The 22,720-nt window shown below is 38.0% G+C and overlaps 1 protein-coding gene across 1 annotated transcript in view; it reads left to right on the top strand.

Moving 5' to 3' along the window:
- Nucleotides 1-22,720, top strand: part of LOX (lysyl oxidase) — a 117,658-nt gene that overhangs the window by 20,363 nt on the left and 74,575 nt on the right. The window contains exon 2 of the mRNA XM_053700485.1: nucleotides 7,162-7,270. Coding sequence (XP_053556460.1) covers nucleotides 7,162-7,270 — 109 coding nt within the window. The remainder of the gene's footprint in view (nucleotides 1-7,161; nucleotides 7,271-22,720) is intronic.

The raw sequence follows: 22,720 nt of genomic DNA, 5'->3' as shown, positions 1-22,720 counted from the left end.
TGCAAAGTTGTTTGACTTCATGTAATTAAACCATTTATATTAATATCTTTAGGTGTTTAATGTCCCTTTAAGTACTAGAAAGTAACTATGAGTTTATGAATTTGAATATCAAAGAAAGACATACTTTTTGTATACGTTTAGTCTCGCTATACAGACAATATACATGTATAGGATACTTAAATGAACTCAGAAAATCCAGGTCTAGACCTCACAGGGAAAAGCTGCACAAAATCATTTAACAAATGCAGTTTCCATAAACAAGCCAAAATCTAATACAAAGTCAGTCACAAACAAGGGGTTAATACAAAAACGTAGTTAGGGGAAGCAGGAGTCAACCAGTATATCAAAGTAGTAATTGCCAGAGTAAGAGGATCAGTAACTCAATATACAAGCAACCACATGCTAAAAACACAGAGCTAATATAGACTACTGCAATTAAGGCCTAATTGATCGTCTAGGCCTCTTTAAAGGCACAGTATGCTTAACAGCAGTAGGAACAGAAATCACTCTTTTAGATATACACTTATGTCACTATCTCTTAAAATAGCTTGAATCAGTAACCTACAATGCAAAAGAATCCAGTTAACATTGAAAGGCAAACAAAGAGGTACTGTACAGACTCAGTGCATAACGAAGAAAGCTTGGTCACATAATCCAGACAAATACAATACTGCTCAAGGTAACTGGTGTGCTGCTTTCATAAAATGGGGTATATAACACAACATCAGGGATATAAATGCAGTGAACATAGAGTAACATAACAGGGACATGTAGAGGGTACATAGTCAAATAGTCACGTTTGAAACAGCTCAAGTATAATAGAGCGGCTTCTTATTGTCTTTCTGGTTAAAGGGACATAATATTCATATGCTAAATCACCTAGAACAGCATAACTGTAAAAATGGACAAGAAAATATTATCTGAACATCTCTATGTAAAAAAGGAAGACAATTTACTTCATAATTTCTTCAGCTCACCAGAGTAAACGTTCTGTGAACAGTTATCCTTCAGCTACTATCAGCTGCATGTTGGAAAAAAACAGCCAATCAGCTTCATCAATGCAGATGTCACACTTTGCTTTATTTTGATCTAATGAGATTTCATATTAAAGTCCCTTAAACTGAGGAGGGAAATAACGTGGCTGTACATGCCAGATGCACGCTCCTTGCAAATCCTGTGATTTGCATCCTGATTTGCTGCTTAAAATCCCCTTACAATGGGATGTGGCTAATTAGGAAATTATAAGGTAAAATATCTTATATTTTACATAGAGCTGTTCAGATCATATTTTCTATTCAGCTTTTTACAGCTATGATGCATCACTCAAGTGCTTCAACATTTAGGTATCATGCCCCTTTAAGTCATCTGATTTTTTAAGATGCTTGTATTTGACTGCCATAATGTAACCTTCCAAAGCTCTATTAGTAGTTGTACAAAATCTGTTATGAGTCTAAGGCTCCAAGAATTAGAAGAGGGTTTCTTATACCCTGGTCATTATAAGTTTATTAGCGCATGGGAAAAAAGTTTACACTTTTGCTGACCAATGGAAATTCTATAGGACTATGAGTGAAGGACAAAGCATTGACTGCTGTTCACCAGATGCTTCAGTTGCTCTGTCAATAAAGCCCTTTTTCATAAAGTAGTATAATTTTTTCAAAATTGTGTTTAGTTTGTTGTTTAAAGAGCTACATTTCTCAAGTTAAATTACAGAATCCTTCTGCTCTGTGGAGTTATGTGTCTTTGTAAAGCCTTATGAACCACTCTCCAGTCAAGAATTGTTCTGCTCTTTGCTCTGGACTATGTCTTTAGCTGGCATTGAATCAGTCTTTGTGGCTCATTCCCTCATAAGTACAGCTGTTTCTAAAACACTAATTTATGGAGCCAGCTCAAATTTTTTTTTTAATGTAAGCTAAATGGTTTCATGTTTCCACTTTGTGTCATTTTGGATAGAATTAAAGTTGGAAATACGAAGACTTCTATTTTTACTATAAAATAGCTGTCATGATCAAATAATTAGAAATTGATGAATGGCAGAAAGCAATCTTTGTCTCCGTTCCATCCTTTTTACCTTACAATTAAGGTTAAAGACAACTTTGTTTCTTGTCATTTTGTATAGCTATTGTTATGCAATCTATTGCTCTGTTATTGTTCAGTTTGGCTCTTTTACTAATGTTGTTTTCTTATCCCTTACACTTTCTCCAACTAAGGTAAATAATCAAGCATTGAGTCTTTTACTTTTAGTTTAATATGAATTTCAATGACTTGAGTGAAGTGTTGTTGTGACCATGATTGTGTAAAACAAAAGGGAATAACAGAGACGGGACTTACGATCTGGTTTATGATCTGGTACATTGTGTGTGTGGTGTGTGTGATATATGAGAGTGTGTGTGGTGTGTGTTGTATGAGAGTGTGTGTGGCATGTGTTATATGAGAGTGTGTGTATTGAATGAGAGTGTGTGTGTTGTATGAGAGTGTGTGTGGTGTGTGCTATATGAGAGTGTGTGTGGTGTGTGTATGTGTAATATGAGAATGTGTCTGGTGTACAAAAAGTTGGGACAGTATTGAAAATGCAAACAAATCAAACAAAAAGAGTAGAAAATTCAGTTCACCCTGTACTATATTAAAAACACATTATTTGATGTTTTACTTTGTGAATTGAATGTATTTTGAAAATATACACTCATTTCAAATCTAATGACTGCAACATGTTCCAAAAAGTTGGGACATGGGAAATGTAGGACTAATAGCGATGTGACAAGTTGAAATAAGAAGGTGATGTGAAACAGGTGAGGCAATCGTGTAATCATAGTATATAAGGAGCCTCCAAAAAATGCCTAGTCGTTCAAGAGCAAGAATGGGTCGAGGCTTGCCCACCTGCCAACAGATGTGTCAGCAAATAATCCAACACTTTAAGAACAACATTCCCCTAAGATAAATCGGTATGATTTTGGGCATTTCACCTTACAGTGTACAATATAATTAAAAGATTCAAGGAGTCCAGTCAATTCTCGGAGTGTAAAGGGCAAGGCCGAAAGCCACTTCTGAATGCATGTGATCTCTGATCCCTCAGACGTCACTGCCTCAAAAACCGTCATAAGTCTGTAATGGATATCCTGACATGGGCTCAGGAATACTTTGGTAAACCTTTGTCAGAGAACACCATTCACCGCTGCATCCACAGATGTAAGTTATGGCTTTACTATGCAAATGAGAAGCCATACTTCAACAGTGTCCAGAAGCGCCGCCGACTTTTCTAGGCTCGTACAGTTGCGCAGCTTAAGACATGCATAATGGATGAATAGGGGTAAATTCTGCTTGCTAAACTAAACCAACTGGTGTGCTTCAGTGCCCAAATGCTTAATAAGCATTATTAAAACAAAAGGTGATGTTAGAGATAAAAAAAACTTAGAGTCAGCGCTAAAACCAATCAATACAACTATTAAGTGTAAATATTGCAGTCTCACACACAATTATCTTATTCTAAATGAATAGTAACTGATATGTAACAATTCCAAGTGGGAATAGTTCTTAGTTCCAACATGTAGCAGATCTTTGCTATTTCTCTCAATACAGGGAGTGCAGAATTATTAGGCAAGTTGTATTTTTGAGGATTAATTTTATTATTGAACAACAACCATGTTCTCAATGAACCCAAAAAACTCATTAATATCAAAGCTGAATAGTTTTGGAAGTAGTTTTTAGTTTGTTTTTAGTTATAGCTATTTTAGGGGGATATCTGTGTGTGCAGGTGACTATTACTGTGCATAATTATTAGGCAACTTAACAAAAAACAAATATATACCCATTTCAATTATTTATTTTTACCAGTGAAACCAATATAACATCTCAACATTCACAAATATACATTTCTGACATTCAAAAACAAAACAAAAACAAATCAGTGACCAATATAGCCACCTTTCTTTGTAAGGACACTCAAAAGCCTGCCATCCATGGATTCTGTCAGTGTTTTGATCTGTTCACCATCAACATTGCGTGCAGCAGCAACCACAGCCTCCCAGACACTGTTCAGAGAGGTGTACTGTTTTCCCTCCTTGTAAATCTCATATTTGATGATGGACCACAGGTTCTCAATGGGGTTCAGATCAGGTGAACAAGGAGGCCATGTCATTAGATTTTCTTCTTTTATACCCTTTCTTGCCAGCCACGCTGTGGAGTACTTGGACGCGTGTGATGGAGCATTGTCCTGCATGAAAATCATGTTTTTCTTGAAGGATGCAGACTTCTTCCTGTACCACTGCTTGAAGAAGGTGTCTTCCAGAAACTGGCAGTAGGACTGGGAGTTGAGCTTGACTCCATCCTCAACCCGAAAAGGCCCCACAAGCTCATCTTTGATGATACCAGCCCAAACCAGTACTCCACCTCCACCTTGCTGGCGTCTGAGTCGGACTGGAGCTCTCTGCCCTTTACCAATCCAGCCACGGGCCCATCCATCTGGCCCATCAAGACTCACTCTCATTTCATCAGTCCATAAAACCTTAGAAAAATCAGTCTTGAGATATTTCTTGGCCCAGTCTTGACGTTTCAGCTTGTGTGTCTTGTTCAGTGGTGGTCGTCTTTCAGCCTTTCTTACCTTGGCCATGTCTCTGAGTATTGCACACCTTGTGCTTTTGGGCACTCCAGTGATGTTGCAGCTCTGAAATATGGCCAAACTGGTGGCAAGTGGCATCTTGGCAGCTGCACACTTGACTTTTCTCAGTTCATGGGCAGTTATTTTGCGCCTTGGTTTTTCCACACGCTTCTTGCGACCCTGTTGACTATTTTGAATGAAACGCTTGATTGTTCGATGATCACGCTTCAGAAGCTTTGCAATTTTAAGAGTGCTGCATCCCTCTGCAAGATATCTCACTATTTTTTACTTTTCTGAGCCTGTCAAGTCCTTCTTTTGACCCATTTTGCCAAAGGAAAGGAAGTTTCCTAATAATTATGCACACCTGATATAGGGTGTTGATGTCATTAGACCACACCCCTTCTCATTACAGAGATGCACATCACCTAATATGCTTAATTGGTAGTAGGCTTTCGAGCCTATACAGCTTGGAGTAAGACAACATGCATAAAGAGGATGATGTGGTCAAAATACTCATTTGCCTAATAATTCTGCACTCCCTGTAGTCACCAGCTGCAGTTCCTTCAAACGCTGCTTGTCTTGCAGCTTGTACACATTGCAGATTCTCCCAGACAAAAAGAGCGCAATAAACTGAGGAATAAAAGAAAGCCCCAAATAGTGTAATAACGTTTTGACACAGCACTTTATTTACACTGATATAGGGTACTCACAAGCATAAAAACACAGATTGCACATAAAGGTATCTTTGTCAATTTTCTCAGAGCCCTCACAGAAAACAGGCTTCTCCAAGTCCGTTTCAAGTGATCTCCCAGTTCGGCGTGTGACATCACCACCCGACATAACTTTACTTCTGGATAGAGAACTGATGTCTCAAGGGCTAAAACACACTGCCCCAATGCGTCTCTCACCCGCTTCTGGGTGCTTTCTCAAGAGGATGTGTGTATTCACTATACTTCACTTCCTAAATAGGCTAGTACTTGAGTGCCATCTATCTGCCACCAGCAACTGCTGCACAGGAAGTAAATGGGAGTGCTGAAACCATTAGTAACAACATCCTCACATGCCTAATCCCATCAACTACCACTCTGCCTGCCCCTGCTTCTATTGAAACAATCTAGTTTCTCTATTACCACAGAGGATGAGGTATTTAACCTTTTAACCTCCTCTGTTTGCACAACTTTTCCCATTGAGCCCATTCCTTATCACCCAATCTTCTTACTTTACCTTCTTACGTTTTGCCTCTAAACAAATTAATTTCTTAACAGACTTTCATCCAACTCTTTACTAGACCTCTACCAATCAGGCAATCTCTGCTCTAAATGCTCCACAGAAACATAACTTAAAAAGCTAACAAACACTTTGCTTTTATTATTCTACAGCTCTCTGCAGCATTTGACATAGTAGACCATCATCTATTTTTACAAACTCTTCACTATTTGTTATCCATACCTTTTGTGGTTTGTTTCCTACCTATCCAACCATTCCTGCAGGATCTGACTACATTTATTAATTTATTTCTGCAAGAAAGTACCTCATCTAATAATATAGATTAGCATCCAACATTTTTTATTTATGGTAAAAAAAAATTGTTGTTTACAAATTTTAAAATATGTTAAATATCAAATTCCATAAAATTATATGAAGTTTTTGGTTTGCACATGTCATGAATTCATGTTTTTGATTAAATGAAAAAAAAAACTTTTATTGAAACATCAAAAATGAATAGATTTGCTGACATTTATTCTTGCTTTGGTTGCGTATATTTTACTTTCTGAAAGTCTGAAAAAACCTCCTTAAAAAGCATGTGAAATGCGTGTTTCTTATGTTTAATAGAACATAATACTAACATTTTCTCTGTTCTAAAAGAGAATGTTTCAAAATGCATTAGTGTTGTTCCCCCCCCCCCCCTTTAAAACAGATGTGCTTAAAAAATATTTTATTTTCTGTAGGAGTTGTACTTCATCCATCATCCAGTCCCCATGACATAATCATACAATTAACCCTTTACTTATACAAAAAAATGTTAATGTGTTTTATAACTGCAATTTCATATACATAATTAGAAAATAAAAGAATAATATATCTCTTTAACTATTTTTTCTTGTTATATTGTATACAAATTTCAAGTGAGACTTTGTGGGCCAATTTATCAATGTACCGTATCATGTCCGACAGACATCGCTGAATGCCGACAGCATACACTGTCGGCATTTAACATTGCACAAGCAGTTCACCAGAACTGCTTGTGCTAAGCCGCCCCCTGCAGATTTGCGGATTGCAGACCACAGTCTCAGAGGCAGCTGACCAGTTATGGAGCAGTGGTCTTAAGACCGCTGCTTCATAACTGCTGCTTCCGGGGAGCCTGAAGGAGCTTGATAATTCAGCCCCTTGATATGGATTAAAATTGTTTAAAATACTGAAATATCACTCAAGCATGAGGACAATGATTTGCAGGTGTTTTGTATTGAAGTGAAATAGGAGCTATTGCCAACACATTATTTCCATAAAGGTAACATTATATATATATATATATATATATATTGATTCATATTTTTGCTCTTCATTCTTAGGTCTTCCAGATTTAGTTCCAGATCCTTATTATATACAAGCCTCTATTTACGTGCAGAAAATGTCCATGTACAACCTACGGTGCGCTGCTGAAGAAAACTGCTTGGCAAGGTTAGTCTGGTAACAGAAATAGTAGAAGATTCTATTATACTCTATATAACCTATGTACTTAAAAAGGTGGGCGGATTCCGATTGGAATAGGTACAAGCTATAGCCAAATAACAATAAAAGTATGGCTGGTTAAAAGTCAACAAGTCAAAATGATCCTTTATAGTCATTATATTCTACTGCAGATTTGTCTTACTTGAAACTTTGTAATTGAAAACAAAGTTATATTGTCAAAAAAGGGGAGATGAACAAGTTAAATGTGTGAGCAAAAGTTATGTAGAACCTTGGCAAATGAAATATTTTATACTTTGACACAGGAGTCCAGTATAGAGTGCCCTACAAACGTTATGTATCCCAAATACAGTGAGGGTGAGACTAGATAGACTTCAGCTTTTAATGGCTGCTACACTTATCTACACACTGCTATACCTTCCTCTACAGACCTGCACTATGCACAGGTACAATGTAAGGATTTAAGGATAAAGCAGCATATGCGACCTGCAGTTTTTGTACCTTTTTCCAGTTATCTTCTACTGTCAGGCAGAGATAGTGTTAAACAGCAGTAATGAGCCATCCGTCTGCAAAGACCATAAGAAGTTGCTTCACTCACCCTTACTATGGTCTGGCAACGTCTGGGAGCAGCGGTCATTCGATTCCGATTGCGTTGGTTCACAACTTTACTGTTACAGCGTTTCGGAGCAGCTTCTTACTAAACGCTATTTTTCCTGTATGTGATGAGGAACCATGTGACCGGAAGAGGGATTCAAACAAACCCGGAACTAGTGTTCTCTGCCAACTAGAGAAAGATTACATAGGGTGGGAGTGCAAAAGCTGTCACGGCTGGAAAAAGAGTTAGGTAGGACTTTTAAAAGCGGATCCCTGTAATCCACGAATATAGTAGCAAAAAAAAAAAAGGAGGAAAAAGTCAAGCACAAGCCTCTAGGTAAAAGTCATTCGGCACTTTATTGAAAAATCTTAAAAGCAGAAAGGAGGTAATGGAAATGGATCCATAATACAGAGCCGGTAAATAGTCTGACCGGTTTCGGTCCAAGAGACTGTAATCATAGACATAGCTTAAAACAGCTGTTCATACCTTAAAAAGGAAAGGAAACATTCTAATTGGTAAAAAACAAACCACACATTGGCTCAGTAATTACACATAATTAAAGGTGTCAAACACAAATGAAGCTGGAGAAAAGGATGCAGTCTAAATATGTTAGGAGATAACCTTACAGGCATTGCATGATATATATATATATATATATATATATATATATATACAGTATATATATATATATATATATATATATATATCCAAGTATGGTGATCATAAATTTGTAACAGTATAGACATTCATCCAGAGAAGTTCTATCTAAATGAGGCAAGCATCTCCTAATTCAGCTAGGAATATGGGAGAACATATCTAGATATGCCCATCTGCAATCAACATTTGAAAATCAAGTAAAAAAAAAAAAAATTATACATATAATGATAAGGCCATAGGTATAATAAACTTTGCATAGGATACATAACTCATCGTGTACACTAATTAGTAGATTGAGATTCAGATAGAGGCATATATAGATATGAGTTAAGGGCACATCCAACAATGTTATCCCTGGGTCCCATGATCCTATAGTTGGCTGCTCAGAGCTAACTTCCCAAGTTAATGGTCAGTGTCTACAACAACCATTATTAGCCCTTATAGGGTCATAGGCAACCTGAGCCTAGTACTATGTTAAATTAATCTGATCACATTCCTCTTAGATAATCTACAGGTATAAGATAGAACTAGTGTATATATACATATAGAATGTCCTAGGCTCCATTCTCCTAAGTTGTATTTGAATAAAGGTTACATTATATTAAAGGAACCTAGTGATAATTATTACAATTTGGGAGATAACTAGTATTGCCACATACGATACTAGGATAGACACCAATTACTGTCTACCTGTGCCAGTAGTTGATTAAATCGTACTCGGAGTTGAAACCTACAGGCGTTAAACACTTGAGTTTAAAAATCTAGTAGGTTTCTTGTCTGCATAGGGCAAACAGTCTATCTCCACCCCTCGGTTTCTTGGGGATTTTTTCAATGGCTTGCCATTTAAAACTGGTCACCTCTTGATTATGAACATCAAGGAAATGCCTCAACAACGCGGAGCAGGGCCTTTCGCCTGATATATATGACAAGTGTTCCCTGACTCGGGTCCCTACTTCCCTTGTACTTCTACCTACATAGGATTTTGAGCACAAGGTACAGTCTATCAGGTAGATGACAAAGGTGCTCCTGCAGTTGATACACCCTTTAGTCTCAAAGGTGTCACCAGTGTTGTGGGACTTGTACTACAGATCTTAATATGGTCACAGGATGTACATGTCTGTTTGCCACATTTATAGGTTCTATTATTCTCTCCACTATCCTACAGAGCTCAGTTGGTATTCAATTTACCCACGAGTGGTGCAGGGATGTTATCTCTTTTTGAATGACAATATTTTTTCAATGACTTTTACCTAGAGACTTGTGCTGGACTTTCTCCGCCTTTTTTTTTTGTTAAAATTATATTGTCATCAGCAGTTGATACAAAATAATCAAACAAGCTCTGTATTTTTAAAAAGATGCGTTATAGATTAAATAAATCCAAATCCAATGTGTGCAGTTTTGCCAGTGCTCTCTCTAGTTTCTGCTTTTTGGTGGTCTATGCTGCCTTCTGAGAGGGACTCCTCCCACGTTCTCACAACAAAAGAAAGAACTGTTAAAACACAATGGAACAGAAGGTGCAAACGTGACTCAAGAATAAAAACATTTATTGGATATGAACACGCAAAGTGAACTGACACTAGTGGTAAAAAATTAAAAGCATCAATGTGACATCACAAGCCTGGGATACCCTCTGACTCCTCTCCTGGGGTCTGCTGATAGCAGGGAACACAAGGCTGACCTGAACATGTTTGAACCCACACCTCTGCAGGTCGGCGGCGTGATTTGTTGTGTGCCAGTGCTTTCACATTAGCTGTGATGTCACCAGAGTAGTTTCCATATTCAATGTTATGTTCACAGCTGTTATGGCTGAAATGGATAGAGTAAAAAAATAATCATCACCTCAATTTCAATTCCATTTTTTATTTACTAAATAATTATGCTTTAATGTAAATCTTACTCATGTCCCACCCAGGTATTAATCCGTGTAATATTGATGTATTAGCCAACCTAACTAAATTCTAAGGAACAGCAGGAAATCATGTAACAATGGACGAAGAGGGATGGTGTGTAAACTATTCTTCCTTTTTAAAGGGATAGTCTACCATATAATTGTTATTGTTTTAAAAGAATCCCTTATCCCTTTATTACCCATTCCCCAGTTTTGCATAACCAACACAGTTATATTAATATACTTTTACCTCTGTGATTACCTTGTATCTAGGAACCTTCTTCCAGCCCCCTGATCACATGACTGTGACTGTTTATTATCTACTATTCCTAAAGCCCGTTCACACAGGCCATTTTTTGCAGTACAGCGGTCCCACCCCTTGCGCTCTCTCCCCCTCTCTTTTGCTCTCTCTCTCCCCCTCTCTTTTGAGCTCTCTCTCTCCCCCCTCTCTTTTGTGCTCTCTCTCTCCCCCTCTCTTTTGCGCTCTATCTCCCCCCTCTCTTTTGCGCTCTCTCTCTCCCCTCTCTTTTGTGCTCTCTCCCTCCCCCATCTCTTTTGCACTCTCTCTCTCCCCATCTCTTTTGTGCTCTCTCCCCCATCTCTTTTGCACTCTCTCCCCCATCTCTTTTGCGCTCTCTCCCCTCCTCTCTCTCCCCATCTCTCTCCCCTCTCTTTTGCGCTCTCTCCCCCTCTCTTTTGCGCTCTCTCCCCCCTCTCTTTTGCGCTCTTCCCCCCTCTCTTTTGTGCTCTTCCCCCCTCTTTTTTGCTCTCTCTCTTCCCCCTCTCTTTTGCGCTCTTCCCCCCTCTTTTTTGCGCTCTCTCTCCCCCCCTCTCTTTTGAACTCTCTCTCCCCCTCTCTTTTGCACTCTCTCCCCCTTCTATTTTGCGCTCTCCCCCCCCCTCTCTTTTGCTCTCTGTCTCTCTCCATCCCTCTCTCTCCCCCCGCTCTCTCTCTCTCCCTCTCTCTCCCCTCTCCCCCCTCTCTCTCTCCCCCCTCTCTCTCTCCCCCCTCTCTCTCTCTCCCCTCCTCTCTCTCTCTCTCTCTCCCCTTCTCTCTCCCCCCTCTCTCTCTCCCTCTCTTTCCCCCTCTCTCTCTCCCTCCTCTCTCTCCCCCCCCTCTCTCTCTCTCTCTCTCTCTCCCCCCTCTCTCTTCCCTCTCTCTCCCCCCTCTCTATCTCTCTCCCCTCTCTATCTCTCTCCCCTTTATCGTGCGACCGTGCCCAGCCACGCCCCTTCACGCCCGGCCACGTCCGCTTCACAACCATTCATGTCCGGCCATGCCCCCTCTCACACCCGGTCACGCCCACTTCTGCCGCAGATCAGTTAGGGACTCAAAGGCCAGGTGTGTTTGTCCTTGTGCTGTCTCTACTGCGCATGACAGCTTCGGACAAACACACTTGGCCTTTTATTATATAGGATTGTCTTAAATTTAGCATTGTTTTGTGCTAACTCTTAAATAATCCCTGTGCCTGAACACAGTGTTATCTATATGGCCCACTTGTACTTTCTGTCTCTTTGTGTGGAAAAGAGATTTAAAAAGCATGTGATAAAGAGGCAGCCCACAAAGACTTAGAAATTAGAATATGAGCCTACCTATGTTTAGTTTAAACTAAGAATACCAAGAGAAAAAAGCAAATATGATGATAAAAGTAAATTGGAAAGTTGATTAAAATTAAAAGTCCTATCTGAATAATGAATAATAAGTTTAATTTATACTTGACTGTCCCTTTAATCTCTCTGTCCCTAGGTTTATGGGATCTTTGATCTATTTTCTCTATATGTGCAGGATGACAACCTAATGTCATCCTCTGCACAGAGCAGGAAATGGGAAAGCTGCATCAATTTTTGTGTTCAAGAAGTTAAAGGGACAGTCTACCATAGAATTGTTATTGTTTTAAAAGATAGATAATCCCTTTATTACCCATTTCCCAATTTTGCATAACCAACACAGTTATTTTAATATACTTTTTACCTCTTTGATTACCTTGTATCTAGGAACCTTCTTCCAGCCCCCTGATCACATGACTGTGACTGTTTATTATCTATTGTCTTAAATTTAGCATTGTTTTGTGCTAAATCTTAAATAACCCCCTGTGCCTGAACACAGTGTTATCTATATGGCCCACGTGTACTTTCTGTCTCTTTGTGTTGAAAAGAGATTTAAAAAGCATGTGATAAGAGGCAGCCCTCAAAGGCTTAGAAATTAGCATATGAGCCTACCTATGTTTAGTTTAAACTAAGAATACCAAGAAAAAAATCAAATTTGATGATAAAAGTAAACTGGAAAGTTGATTAAAATTAAAAGTCCTATCTGAATAATGAAAGTTTAATTTATACTAGACTGTCCCTTTAAGTCTTTATGTACTGTACATTTAAAGAACTTCTGCTATCCCACCAACATCTCCAGTTGCTCCAAATCCAGAAAACAGTACACCAGGGGTGCAGAACTCTAAGAGGGTTGCATGTAGCAGGAAAGCATACATCACAATGGTGCAGTGCTAGTGTCCAGCATAAGATATGTAAAACAATGCACATTCTCAGGTAAGTTTCAGCTCGCCAATCTGCCTCTTCTTTAGATCATGTCTAAATAGTCATGTTTTATTGAAATAAATGGTGTGGCATATAATATACATCTATGCAATGAAGACTTCATGATTTTAAGATGTCAGGGGTACCAGAACTATATAAAAGTCAAACTTATGGGACCACTGGTTTTCACTGCCTGTAAATACATAATGTATTTATGTTGTGCTTTATGCACGTTTTTTTTTTACCCCTTACACTTTATGCTAGGTCTTCAGTCGCACTAATCTGATGAGAGCAAATTTCTATCCCTTTAAATTTAATTGAAATAGTATAAAACTCAATAAATGAATCATTCTACCACATGAGTGTATTTTTTGTGTTCCATTGGCTTTTCGCTTTATCCAACATGAATTTTACCCCTGTAGAAGTCTATTATGTGAAGGAATTAACACACCTGTGGTATCTGACATGCAGTGTGCACTAAACTATCGCTTGAGCAATATATGAGCAAAACGTTATGGATTGTACTTGAAAAATGGCGCACATTTTTTAGTCCTACTTATAACCAAGCCCTAAATTGGGTATTCCTCATGATATCTCTGATGAAGCGCATGTGCGCATATGCAAAACACAACAGATAGCAGGGAGCCCTACCTCTGAATAAACTTTGGAGTGCACTTGCTAGTTGGATCCAGTTTTTTCCTTTTTCTCTTCTTTATATTCCTCATTGCTTTATAGAAAAGTCTGCTAGAAGCTCATGTCCTCAATAAATCAAATCCAAGATGATGTGATGCCCAAGACATTAATATTCAGTCATTTTTGTCAGGAGGCAATTGTCAACTATCATGGCACATGACTTATAATTATCCTAATCAAAATTGTATGTGCCTTGACTAGAATTGATTTTCTTCCTTGAGAGCTTCAGAATATCAAGCAGTTAACTATACTAGCACTGAACTAACCAACAAGACCTTGTTCTGCTGCAGAATCACTTCTTAATGACACTTGCTAGTTCTCCTTATGTTTCTGATTTAATTTAATTAGCAAGATATGAATATATATATTTATAGAATGTAAGGTTTTTTTTTAATATTCACTCATGATTTTTTTTTTAATATTCACCCATGAACTTGTTCCACCTTTGGCTTTTTATCACTTTGGGCAAGGCTCTTCTCAATCAGTAACAGTGTGTTCCCACCAGATGCTTTCCTGATCTTTTATAACCCTGTCAATAAAAATAGGTCAGAAATGCAGGTGATAGGAGCAATCAAAATCTATACTGGGTAGCTTACAGGGCTTAAAAAAACAAGCCATTGTATAAGGAATTAAATATTGTCAAAATAGGGATACGTAGGGACACTATAGCAACTGTAAAGGTAGCAATGGGATTATTTGCATGCACTTATTGGCACAACATATAAATTAACATAGTTTAGTGTCCCTTAAATATTCAAATGTATAATATTATATACAAAATACACACATTAATAAGAAATTAAACCTCACTGACTAGTTTTGTAATTTGTGATTTAGAAACATATGGCTAGATTACGAGTTTTGCGTTATGAGCGGCTCGGTACTAACTTATATATAGCGCTGCTATTACAGGTTTGCAGAAAACCGGCGTTAGCAGGCAATATAGCAGTGTTGAGCTCCATACCGCACTTAAATACCAGCGCTGCTTTGAGCTGGTTTTACATGCTTGTGCACGATTTCCCCAGAGACATCAATGGGGGAGAGCCGGCCAAAAAAAAGCCTAACACCTGCAATAAAGGAGCGTAAAGCTCCGTAACGCAGCCCCATTGATTCCTATGGGGAAAGAAAAGTTATATTTACACCTAACACCCTAACATAAACCCCGAATCTAAACACCCCTAATCCGCCACCCCCGACATCGCCGCCACCTACATTACACTTATTAACCCCTAATCTGCTGCCCCCGACACCGCCGACACCAACATTACTGTTATTAACCCCTAATATGCCACCCCCAATGTCGCCGCCACCTACATTACACTTATTAACCCCAATCTGCCGCCCCCGACATCGCCGCCACCTACCTACACTTATTAACCCCTAATCTGCCGCCCCCAATGTCGCTGCCACTATACTAAAGTTATTAACTCCTAAACCTACCTAACCCTAAGTCTAACCCTAACCCTAACACCACTAACTTTAACATAATTAAAATAAATCTAAATAAAAATTACAATTAATACCTAAATAATTCCTATTTAAAACTAAATACTTACCTGTAAAATAAACCCTAAGCTAGCTACAATATAACTAATAGTTACATTGTATCTAGCTTAGGTTTTATTTTTATTTCACAGCTAAGTTTGTATTTATTTTAACTAGGTAGAATAGTTAGTAAATAGTTAAAATACCTAGTTAAAATAAATACAAATTTACCTGTAAAATAAAACCTAAGCTAAGTTACACTAACACCTTTTACATTACATTAATTAATTAAATACAATTACATTAATTAAATACAATTAACTAAATTACAAAAAATAATAAACACTAGATTACACAAAATAAAAAATAAATTATCAAATATTTAAACTAATTACACCTAATCTAATAGCCCTATCAAAATAAAAAAGCCCCCCCCCCCCCAAATAAAAAAACCCTAGCCTAAACTAAACTGCCAATAGCCCTTAAAAGGGCCTTTTGCGGGGCATTGCCCCAAAGAAATCAGCTCTTTTACCTGTAAAAAAATACAAACAACCCCCCAACAGTAAAACCCACCACCCATAAAACCAAACCCCTCAAATAAAATCCTATCTAAAAAAACCTAAGCTCCCCATTGCCCTGAAAAGGGCATTTGGATGGGCATTGCCCTTAAAAGGACATTTAGCTCTTTTTCAGCCCAAACCCTAAGCTAAAAATAAAATCCACCCAATAAACCCTTAAAAAAAAACCCTAACACTAACCCCCGAAGATCCACTTACAGTTTTTGAAGACCGGACATCCATCCTCAATGAAGCCGGGAGAAGTCTTCATCCAAGTGGGCAGAAGTCTTCAACGAAGCCGGGAGAAGTCCTCATCCAAGCGGTGAGAAGTGGTCCTCCAGACGGGGAGAAGTCTTCATCCAGATGGCTTCTTCTATCTTCATCCGACGCGGAGCGACTCTATCTTCAAGACATTTGTCGCGGAGCATCCTCTTCTTTCGACGGCTACTGAAGAATGAAGGTTCCTTTAAGGGACATCATCCAAGATGGCGTCCCTTGAATTCCGATTGGCTGATAGAATTCTATCAGCCAATCGGAATTAAAGTTTAAATCCAATCAGCCAATAGAATTGAGCTTGCATTCTATTGGTTGTTACAATATTAGATTAGGTGTAATTAATTTAAATATTTGATAATTTCATTTTTATTTTGTGTAATTTAGTGTTTATTATTTTTTGTAATTTAATTAATGTAATTGATTTAATTTTAGTGTAATGTTAGGTGTTAGTGTAAGACAGGTTAGGTTTTATTTTACAGGTAAATTTGTATTTATTTTAACTAGGTAGTTAGTAAATAGGTATGAACTATTTACTAACTATTCTACCTAGTTAAAATAAATACAAACTTACCTGTAAAATAAAAATAAAACCTAAGATAGATACAATGTAACTATTAGTTATATTGTAGCTAGCTTAGGTTTTATTTTATAGGTAAGTTTTTAGTTTTAAATAGGAATTATTTAGGTATTAATTTTAATTTTTATTTAGATTTAATTTATTTATGTTAAAGTTAGTGGGAGTTAGGGTTAGGGTTAGACTTAGGGGTTAATAACTTTAGTATAGTGGTGGCGATGTTAGGGACAGCAGATTAGGGGTTAATAACAGTAATGTAGGTTGCGGCGATGTTAGGGACAGTAGATTAGGGGTTAATAATATTTAACTAGTGTTTGCGATGTGGGAGTACGGCGGTTTAGGGGTTAATATGTTTATTATAGTCGTGGCGAGGTCTGGAGTGGCAGATTAGGGGTTAATAATTTTATATTAGTGTTTGCGATGCGGGAGGTCCTTAGTTTAGGGGTTAATAGGTAGTTTATGGGTGTTAGTGTACTTTTTAGCACTTTAGTTATGAGTTTTATGCTACGGCTTTGTAACATAAAAGACATAACTACTGACTTTCAGTTTACGGTATGGATCTTGACGGTATGGGCTGTACCGCTCACTTTTTGGCCGGACAGACAAACTCGTAATACTGGCGCTGTGGAAGTCCCATTGAAAAAGGACTTTTTGAAAGCTGTGGTAGTTACGTTGCGTTACGGCCAAAAATGTGTGCGGTACAGATATACCTGCAAGGCTCATAATACCAGCAGTAGTGAAAATGCATCGTTATGAAGCTTTTTGACTCATAACGCAAAACTCATAATCTAGCTGATAGAAACTTATTTTTTTGACAGCATATAAGAACCATAAGACCAACAAGTCTGACCACATTTCCTATAAAGTATAAGTTTAGTTAGTTTGCGGGATAGCCTTATGCTCATCCCTGACATTCTTCACATCCCACACAGCGTTTGTCTTTATCACATCTAATGTGAGTTTTTTTTATAATTTCTGAGTAGGTAGAAAATTCCCAGAAGTCTTTGGATTTGTTCTGTCCTTTTATATAACCACACCCCTTTCTTCCCATATTTAGTTTGCATATATACAAGTTATGAACAATTTTGAGAGAGAAATTAAAGGTAATAGCCCTCAAACATGCCTGTGGGAAACTATGTCAGGGTGACTGTCATATTCTGAATTATCAGAATCTGATAAACCAGGTTCTCTCCAAGAATAACAAATATATTGTCACTGATCATCAGCAAAGTCAAATAAAGGATCAGGTGTGGATAAACTAAATTAATGTGTCTGTGTTTGAGGAAGAGCTGACTGAAAAACTTTCATGCAATATTGTATTTGTTTGAAGTATTAAGGTCAACTGTGGTATAAGTATTACAAATCTAAGAAGTTGAAGGTTTTGTAGAATGAGTCCTCACATTATTTTGAATTCACAGATCATTAGAATGGATAAATGAATCCAGTTATTTAATGATTTATTTAAATGGAAATTTAAAGGGGTAATCAGTGTACTGATATCCTTGGTAATTCTAAAGTAATATTTAAGAGATTTAACTATACAAAGCGGTATATAATAACTTATATATCATTTGAGGATTTATAGAATGACAGAGCAACAGGATTAATATTCTGAGTTTTAACACACACAGATGAAAATATTTAATAGCAAGAACAATAACAACAACAAAAGAAAGAGTTTTCGACTCAAGCATCATTGTTTTAATACAAATTCAAAGATATTTTATTTTTAGTAGAAAACTAATATTGAACCTGCAGAATGAGATTCAGGTCTCCCTTTATAATAAGATTCCTAAAAACATGAACATCAGAAATCAGTGTCAAGCTCAAACTACTTAACAATTTGCAGAGCGGTAATGTTTCCTTCATCAACCCATGTAGTGAAAATGGTTCATACTTGCTAATACACCCTAGCTGTAATAGGCTTTTTGGGTCTAAAACATTGTAACCACTGTATCATATAGTCTTTAATTATTCAGAATATAGGGATTAGTAAGCAATCCAATCCATAAGTGCAAGCACTTTAAGGTCATATTATCAGGTCATGAAACAGCTACCTCAACAATACTTGGTGATCTTCTACATTGCCACTTGAGTACACTTTAAAAAAAACAACAACTCCCCACATATTCCTGTCCTTGATAAACCAACATTTTCTTGTCAGAATTGCAGAAGTGTGTCCCTTTCAACAAATAGTGCTATAGGGATTCTCTATATCAGCTTGTGAGCATTAATAAGATATACACAACTGAAACTGAAGCATTCATTAGGTGGCCAAGCACTATAGTGCTGGACACCTATTGTTTTTGTTAAGATTATTATTATTATTATCTTTATTATTATTATAATTATTATTATTATTGTTTCCTAAGATAGAGATAGTCCACGGCTTCATTCCTTACTGTTGGGAAATACAACACCTGCCCACCAGGAGGAGGCAAAGACACCCCAGCCAAAGACTTAAATATCCCTCCCACTTTCTCATTACTTCAGTCATTCTTTGCCTTTCGTCATGTTAGGAGGTGTCAGAGAAGTGTCAGAATATTTGGAGAGTCCTGCCCTTCTAGATAGGACTGGAGTTTTAAGTAGACATGTCAACCTCTCAGTGAGAGTATTGATGAAAGTTAGAGTCTGGAGATGCAGGGAAAGTTTTTCTGCGAAACCATCCAAACTACTGCTAACAGCTCCTAAGCAATCAGTGTTGACGACTTTCACTGCCTGCTTTCTCTCACTCAAGTCCATGTCAGGAGCGCTGCTATACGACTGACACACTTGAGAGGCTGTGTTCTGTTCCACAGCATGGATCCTGGAGGTAAGATTGTTTCAATTTTTACACATAAAACGCTATAACAGGGTCACAGTGTGGCTCCTTTATACCTTAATAGGATCCAGGTTAAATATCCTCTGAAGGGGGTTTATTGAACAGTTGGGTTTAATTAATCAGTGTATTCATTATTTACATTCTGCTTTGTGTGATTTTTTTCCTGGGCTGATAGACTGTGTGTTTTTGGCTGGAACAAACAGGTTTCACTTTTAAGCTTCACTTTAGTTTTTGAAAGTGTTGCACAGCTCCTATTACTTGTTGTACTTGTAATTAAAGGGTCTATGTTAATTTCCTCCATTCTGGCTGAGACTTGAACCTGAGGAGATTGTTTCCTCTGTTAACTGTCTGGGTCTAGGAGGTGGTGAGTGCCCCAGCCATTGGGAGTATAAAGGTGCAGTTTTCTATAATAAAAAACGTTTTTGTTGTGTCCTTCTGTGGGTATAACCTGAGCTATGGAGGACTCTGACATTTTAGAAGGTACCCCTTCTGTACTAAATCATACCTGTTTATATTGTGAGGAGGCTGTGGTTTTCCCGCCTACTCAATTATGTTCCACATGCCTTAAAGGGAAATAAAACCCATTTTTTTTCTTTAATGATTTAGATAGAACATAACATTTTAAACAAGTTTCTAATTTACTTCTATTATAAAATGTTCTTAGTTTTCTTGTTATTCGTTGTGAAAAAAAGCAGAAATGTAAGCTCAAGAGTGTGCATGTGCCTGCAGCACTATATAGCAGAAGTTTTGCAACAATGTTATACATTAGCAGGGGCACTAGATGGCAGCACTATTTCCTGTTGTGTAGTGCTTCAGGCATGTGCATGCTACCTACCTATGTATCTCTTCAACAATGAATAACATGAGAATGAAAAAAAATTGATAATAGAAGTAAATTGGAAACTTTTTTTAAATTGTGTCCTCTATTTGAATTATGAAAGATTTTTTGGGGGTTTAATGTCCCTTTAACACTGTTATAAAGTCTAAGAAGGGAGACAAGCCTGGGGGCGTGTATAGGCAGTGGCCATGCTAGGTTGCAATATCTGTAGCTCTGTGTATGATTTGCCTAACCCGCCGGTTATCAAGCTTATCCTGCAATTCCTGTTACAATACTACTGAGATCTGAACAAGTAGTGGAACACTGATCCGACTACTGCCAAAATTGCGGAATTTATGAACACCGGATCCAGAATTGGACCGTTGGAACATCAGGAGGCGGCCTACCACGAGGATTCAGCACCCCCCCATACTTGGAGTAATGTAGTCAATCCTTAGATGGCTTCCTTTTTTTTTTACTCTCACTTCTATGAAGGAATCATCACTTGCATTAAAGGGCTAGCTTAAAGGACTAATCTGTTTCAGTACCTCCGTCCCTCTCCCTGAACGCACATGGAGGCTCTGGTAAGATGGGAGGCAAAGATGGGTCGGCTTCTAAAGGATCACTTCCAGCAACTAGAGAGGGACCTAACCGCTCTGATCTTAATAGTGCAGCCACAGTATAAGACATCCCGGTCTCCCATTGAACGTGGTCAGAAAATTAACAAATACAGTCTGGGTCGGGGCCTGGATGGAGGGGAATGTTGGAAAGCATCCCCATTGGCCATTGTGCAGACCGAAGGGAACCTGGATACTCAAAATTCACTACCCAACTTAATACCCCCACAGGGGGCATACAAGACCTTAGGAAATGGGCAACACACATTAGATCCCTCTCCTCATCTGACACAGTTGACGAAGAGTGAGCCTGAAGATAAGATGGCAAATACAAACACGTCAGAAGTAAATGATCCCTCATGGGATGATACTGAGGCAGAAGATATCACAGCTGAGACACGATGGAGGGTGTCATCTACAAATTCAAAACGCCTTATAAGCCAAAAGTCTCCGAATGTGAATTTCTATATATGCTGCAACTTCAACCGATCATCAGCTCTTACCGCCTTTAGGCGCATCTCAGATAGAAAACCCAGGCCGACGCGCAATGTCCAGCACCAGCTAGCATCCCAGCAACAGAGAACCTCCAGACCCCAGAGTGAACTCTCCCCTTGCCTGAGACCTTACATGTACAACAGAAGGCTACAAATTGAGCGACAGGGTGTGGTGTAAGCTAGAGGGGAAAAACTGGGTCTACCATAATTAGCTACAGGTTGATCTCTGGCCCTAAAGGTAGTCCCCTCTAAAAATCCTGGCCAACAAGAACTAACTTGTTTTACTTGGACACACAAAATGGCTGAGAGACCTGGGTGCGACATGGAATTGTCCATGCGGCTAATGGACTATAATTTCCATAGAGACACTTAAGTATATGACTCCATCAAAGTCTAGAATTTCTTAATATTTATTATCCCTAGAATTTAGTAATTATTTACTTGTAGAGCTTTATAGTTACCCTTATTGTGGCCAACAAGCTCTCATGAGACTATAGATAATATACCTGTGTGCGGTCCATTTAGTTTTACTACAGCCTGGTAATAATTCTGAGCTTAACATATCCCCTTGCCACTTATGGATAGCAAGCTCCCTAAGCTTGAATATAGTTAATACAGATCTTTTCCATGCTGATAAAATATAACCCCACTACTTAATGTCTACAACTGCTATGCAACTTACATATAAACACATAAGCAGAATTTTCTCTATGTGTTTAGAAGAAATAGGTATTGTCAAACATCACAGAGTTGGATATACTTTTAGTAAGCTTTTATGCCATGCGTAAACTTTCACAAGCTCTACTTTTACAATGGCTAAATTAATCTCACAAGTACATGTTAAATTTAGGAACGCTGGTACAGATAATTATTATGAACATTTAAAGTCTATAGGTTATGATTAGAACCACAATAACTTTTATCCATGTTCATCACCCACTGGAGGGGCGCTGCCTGCGGCTGAGGGGGCACACCATTAGTTCCTCATCTGGGGACCTTCCTTGTTATTAATTGGTATTAGTGGGTATAAATCACTCTTCCAGTTATATTTTTACTATACTGAGCTACTTTAGTCTCCTGAAGCTAGACTACATAAACTGAGCTATGCAGTGGTCATGTTTTTTCAATATTCTCGCAAAGGCCCATTTAACTGGAATTTCTTATCCCTAGCCAAGTAAGCTTAGAGGTTGCTCCTATATAGCATCTACATTGATCAATTAATTTATATTGGTCAGCACCGATGATTCTCTCCACCAATTTATTAACATACATTTCAGTTTCAACTAGTTGTTACCATATATGTTTTAGTTACCATTGTTGTTTTTAATATATTTATACTACACAGAACTAATATATCAAAGGTCCAAAAGTGACCATTCGTATCACTAGTTTTCCTCCCCAATGTCATTTTATTTTATAGAGTCTAGAACACTATGGA

The sequence above is a fragment of the Bombina bombina genome, chromosome 2, assembly GCF_027579735.1.
Source record: "Bombina bombina isolate aBomBom1 chromosome 2, aBomBom1.pri, whole genome shotgun sequence".
Classification (NCBI taxonomy): Eukaryota; Metazoa; Chordata; class Amphibia; order Anura; family Bombinatoridae; genus Bombina; species Bombina bombina.
The sequence above is the reverse complement of the archived record's forward strand: the minus strand, read 5'-3'. Positions and strand labels throughout refer to the sequence as shown.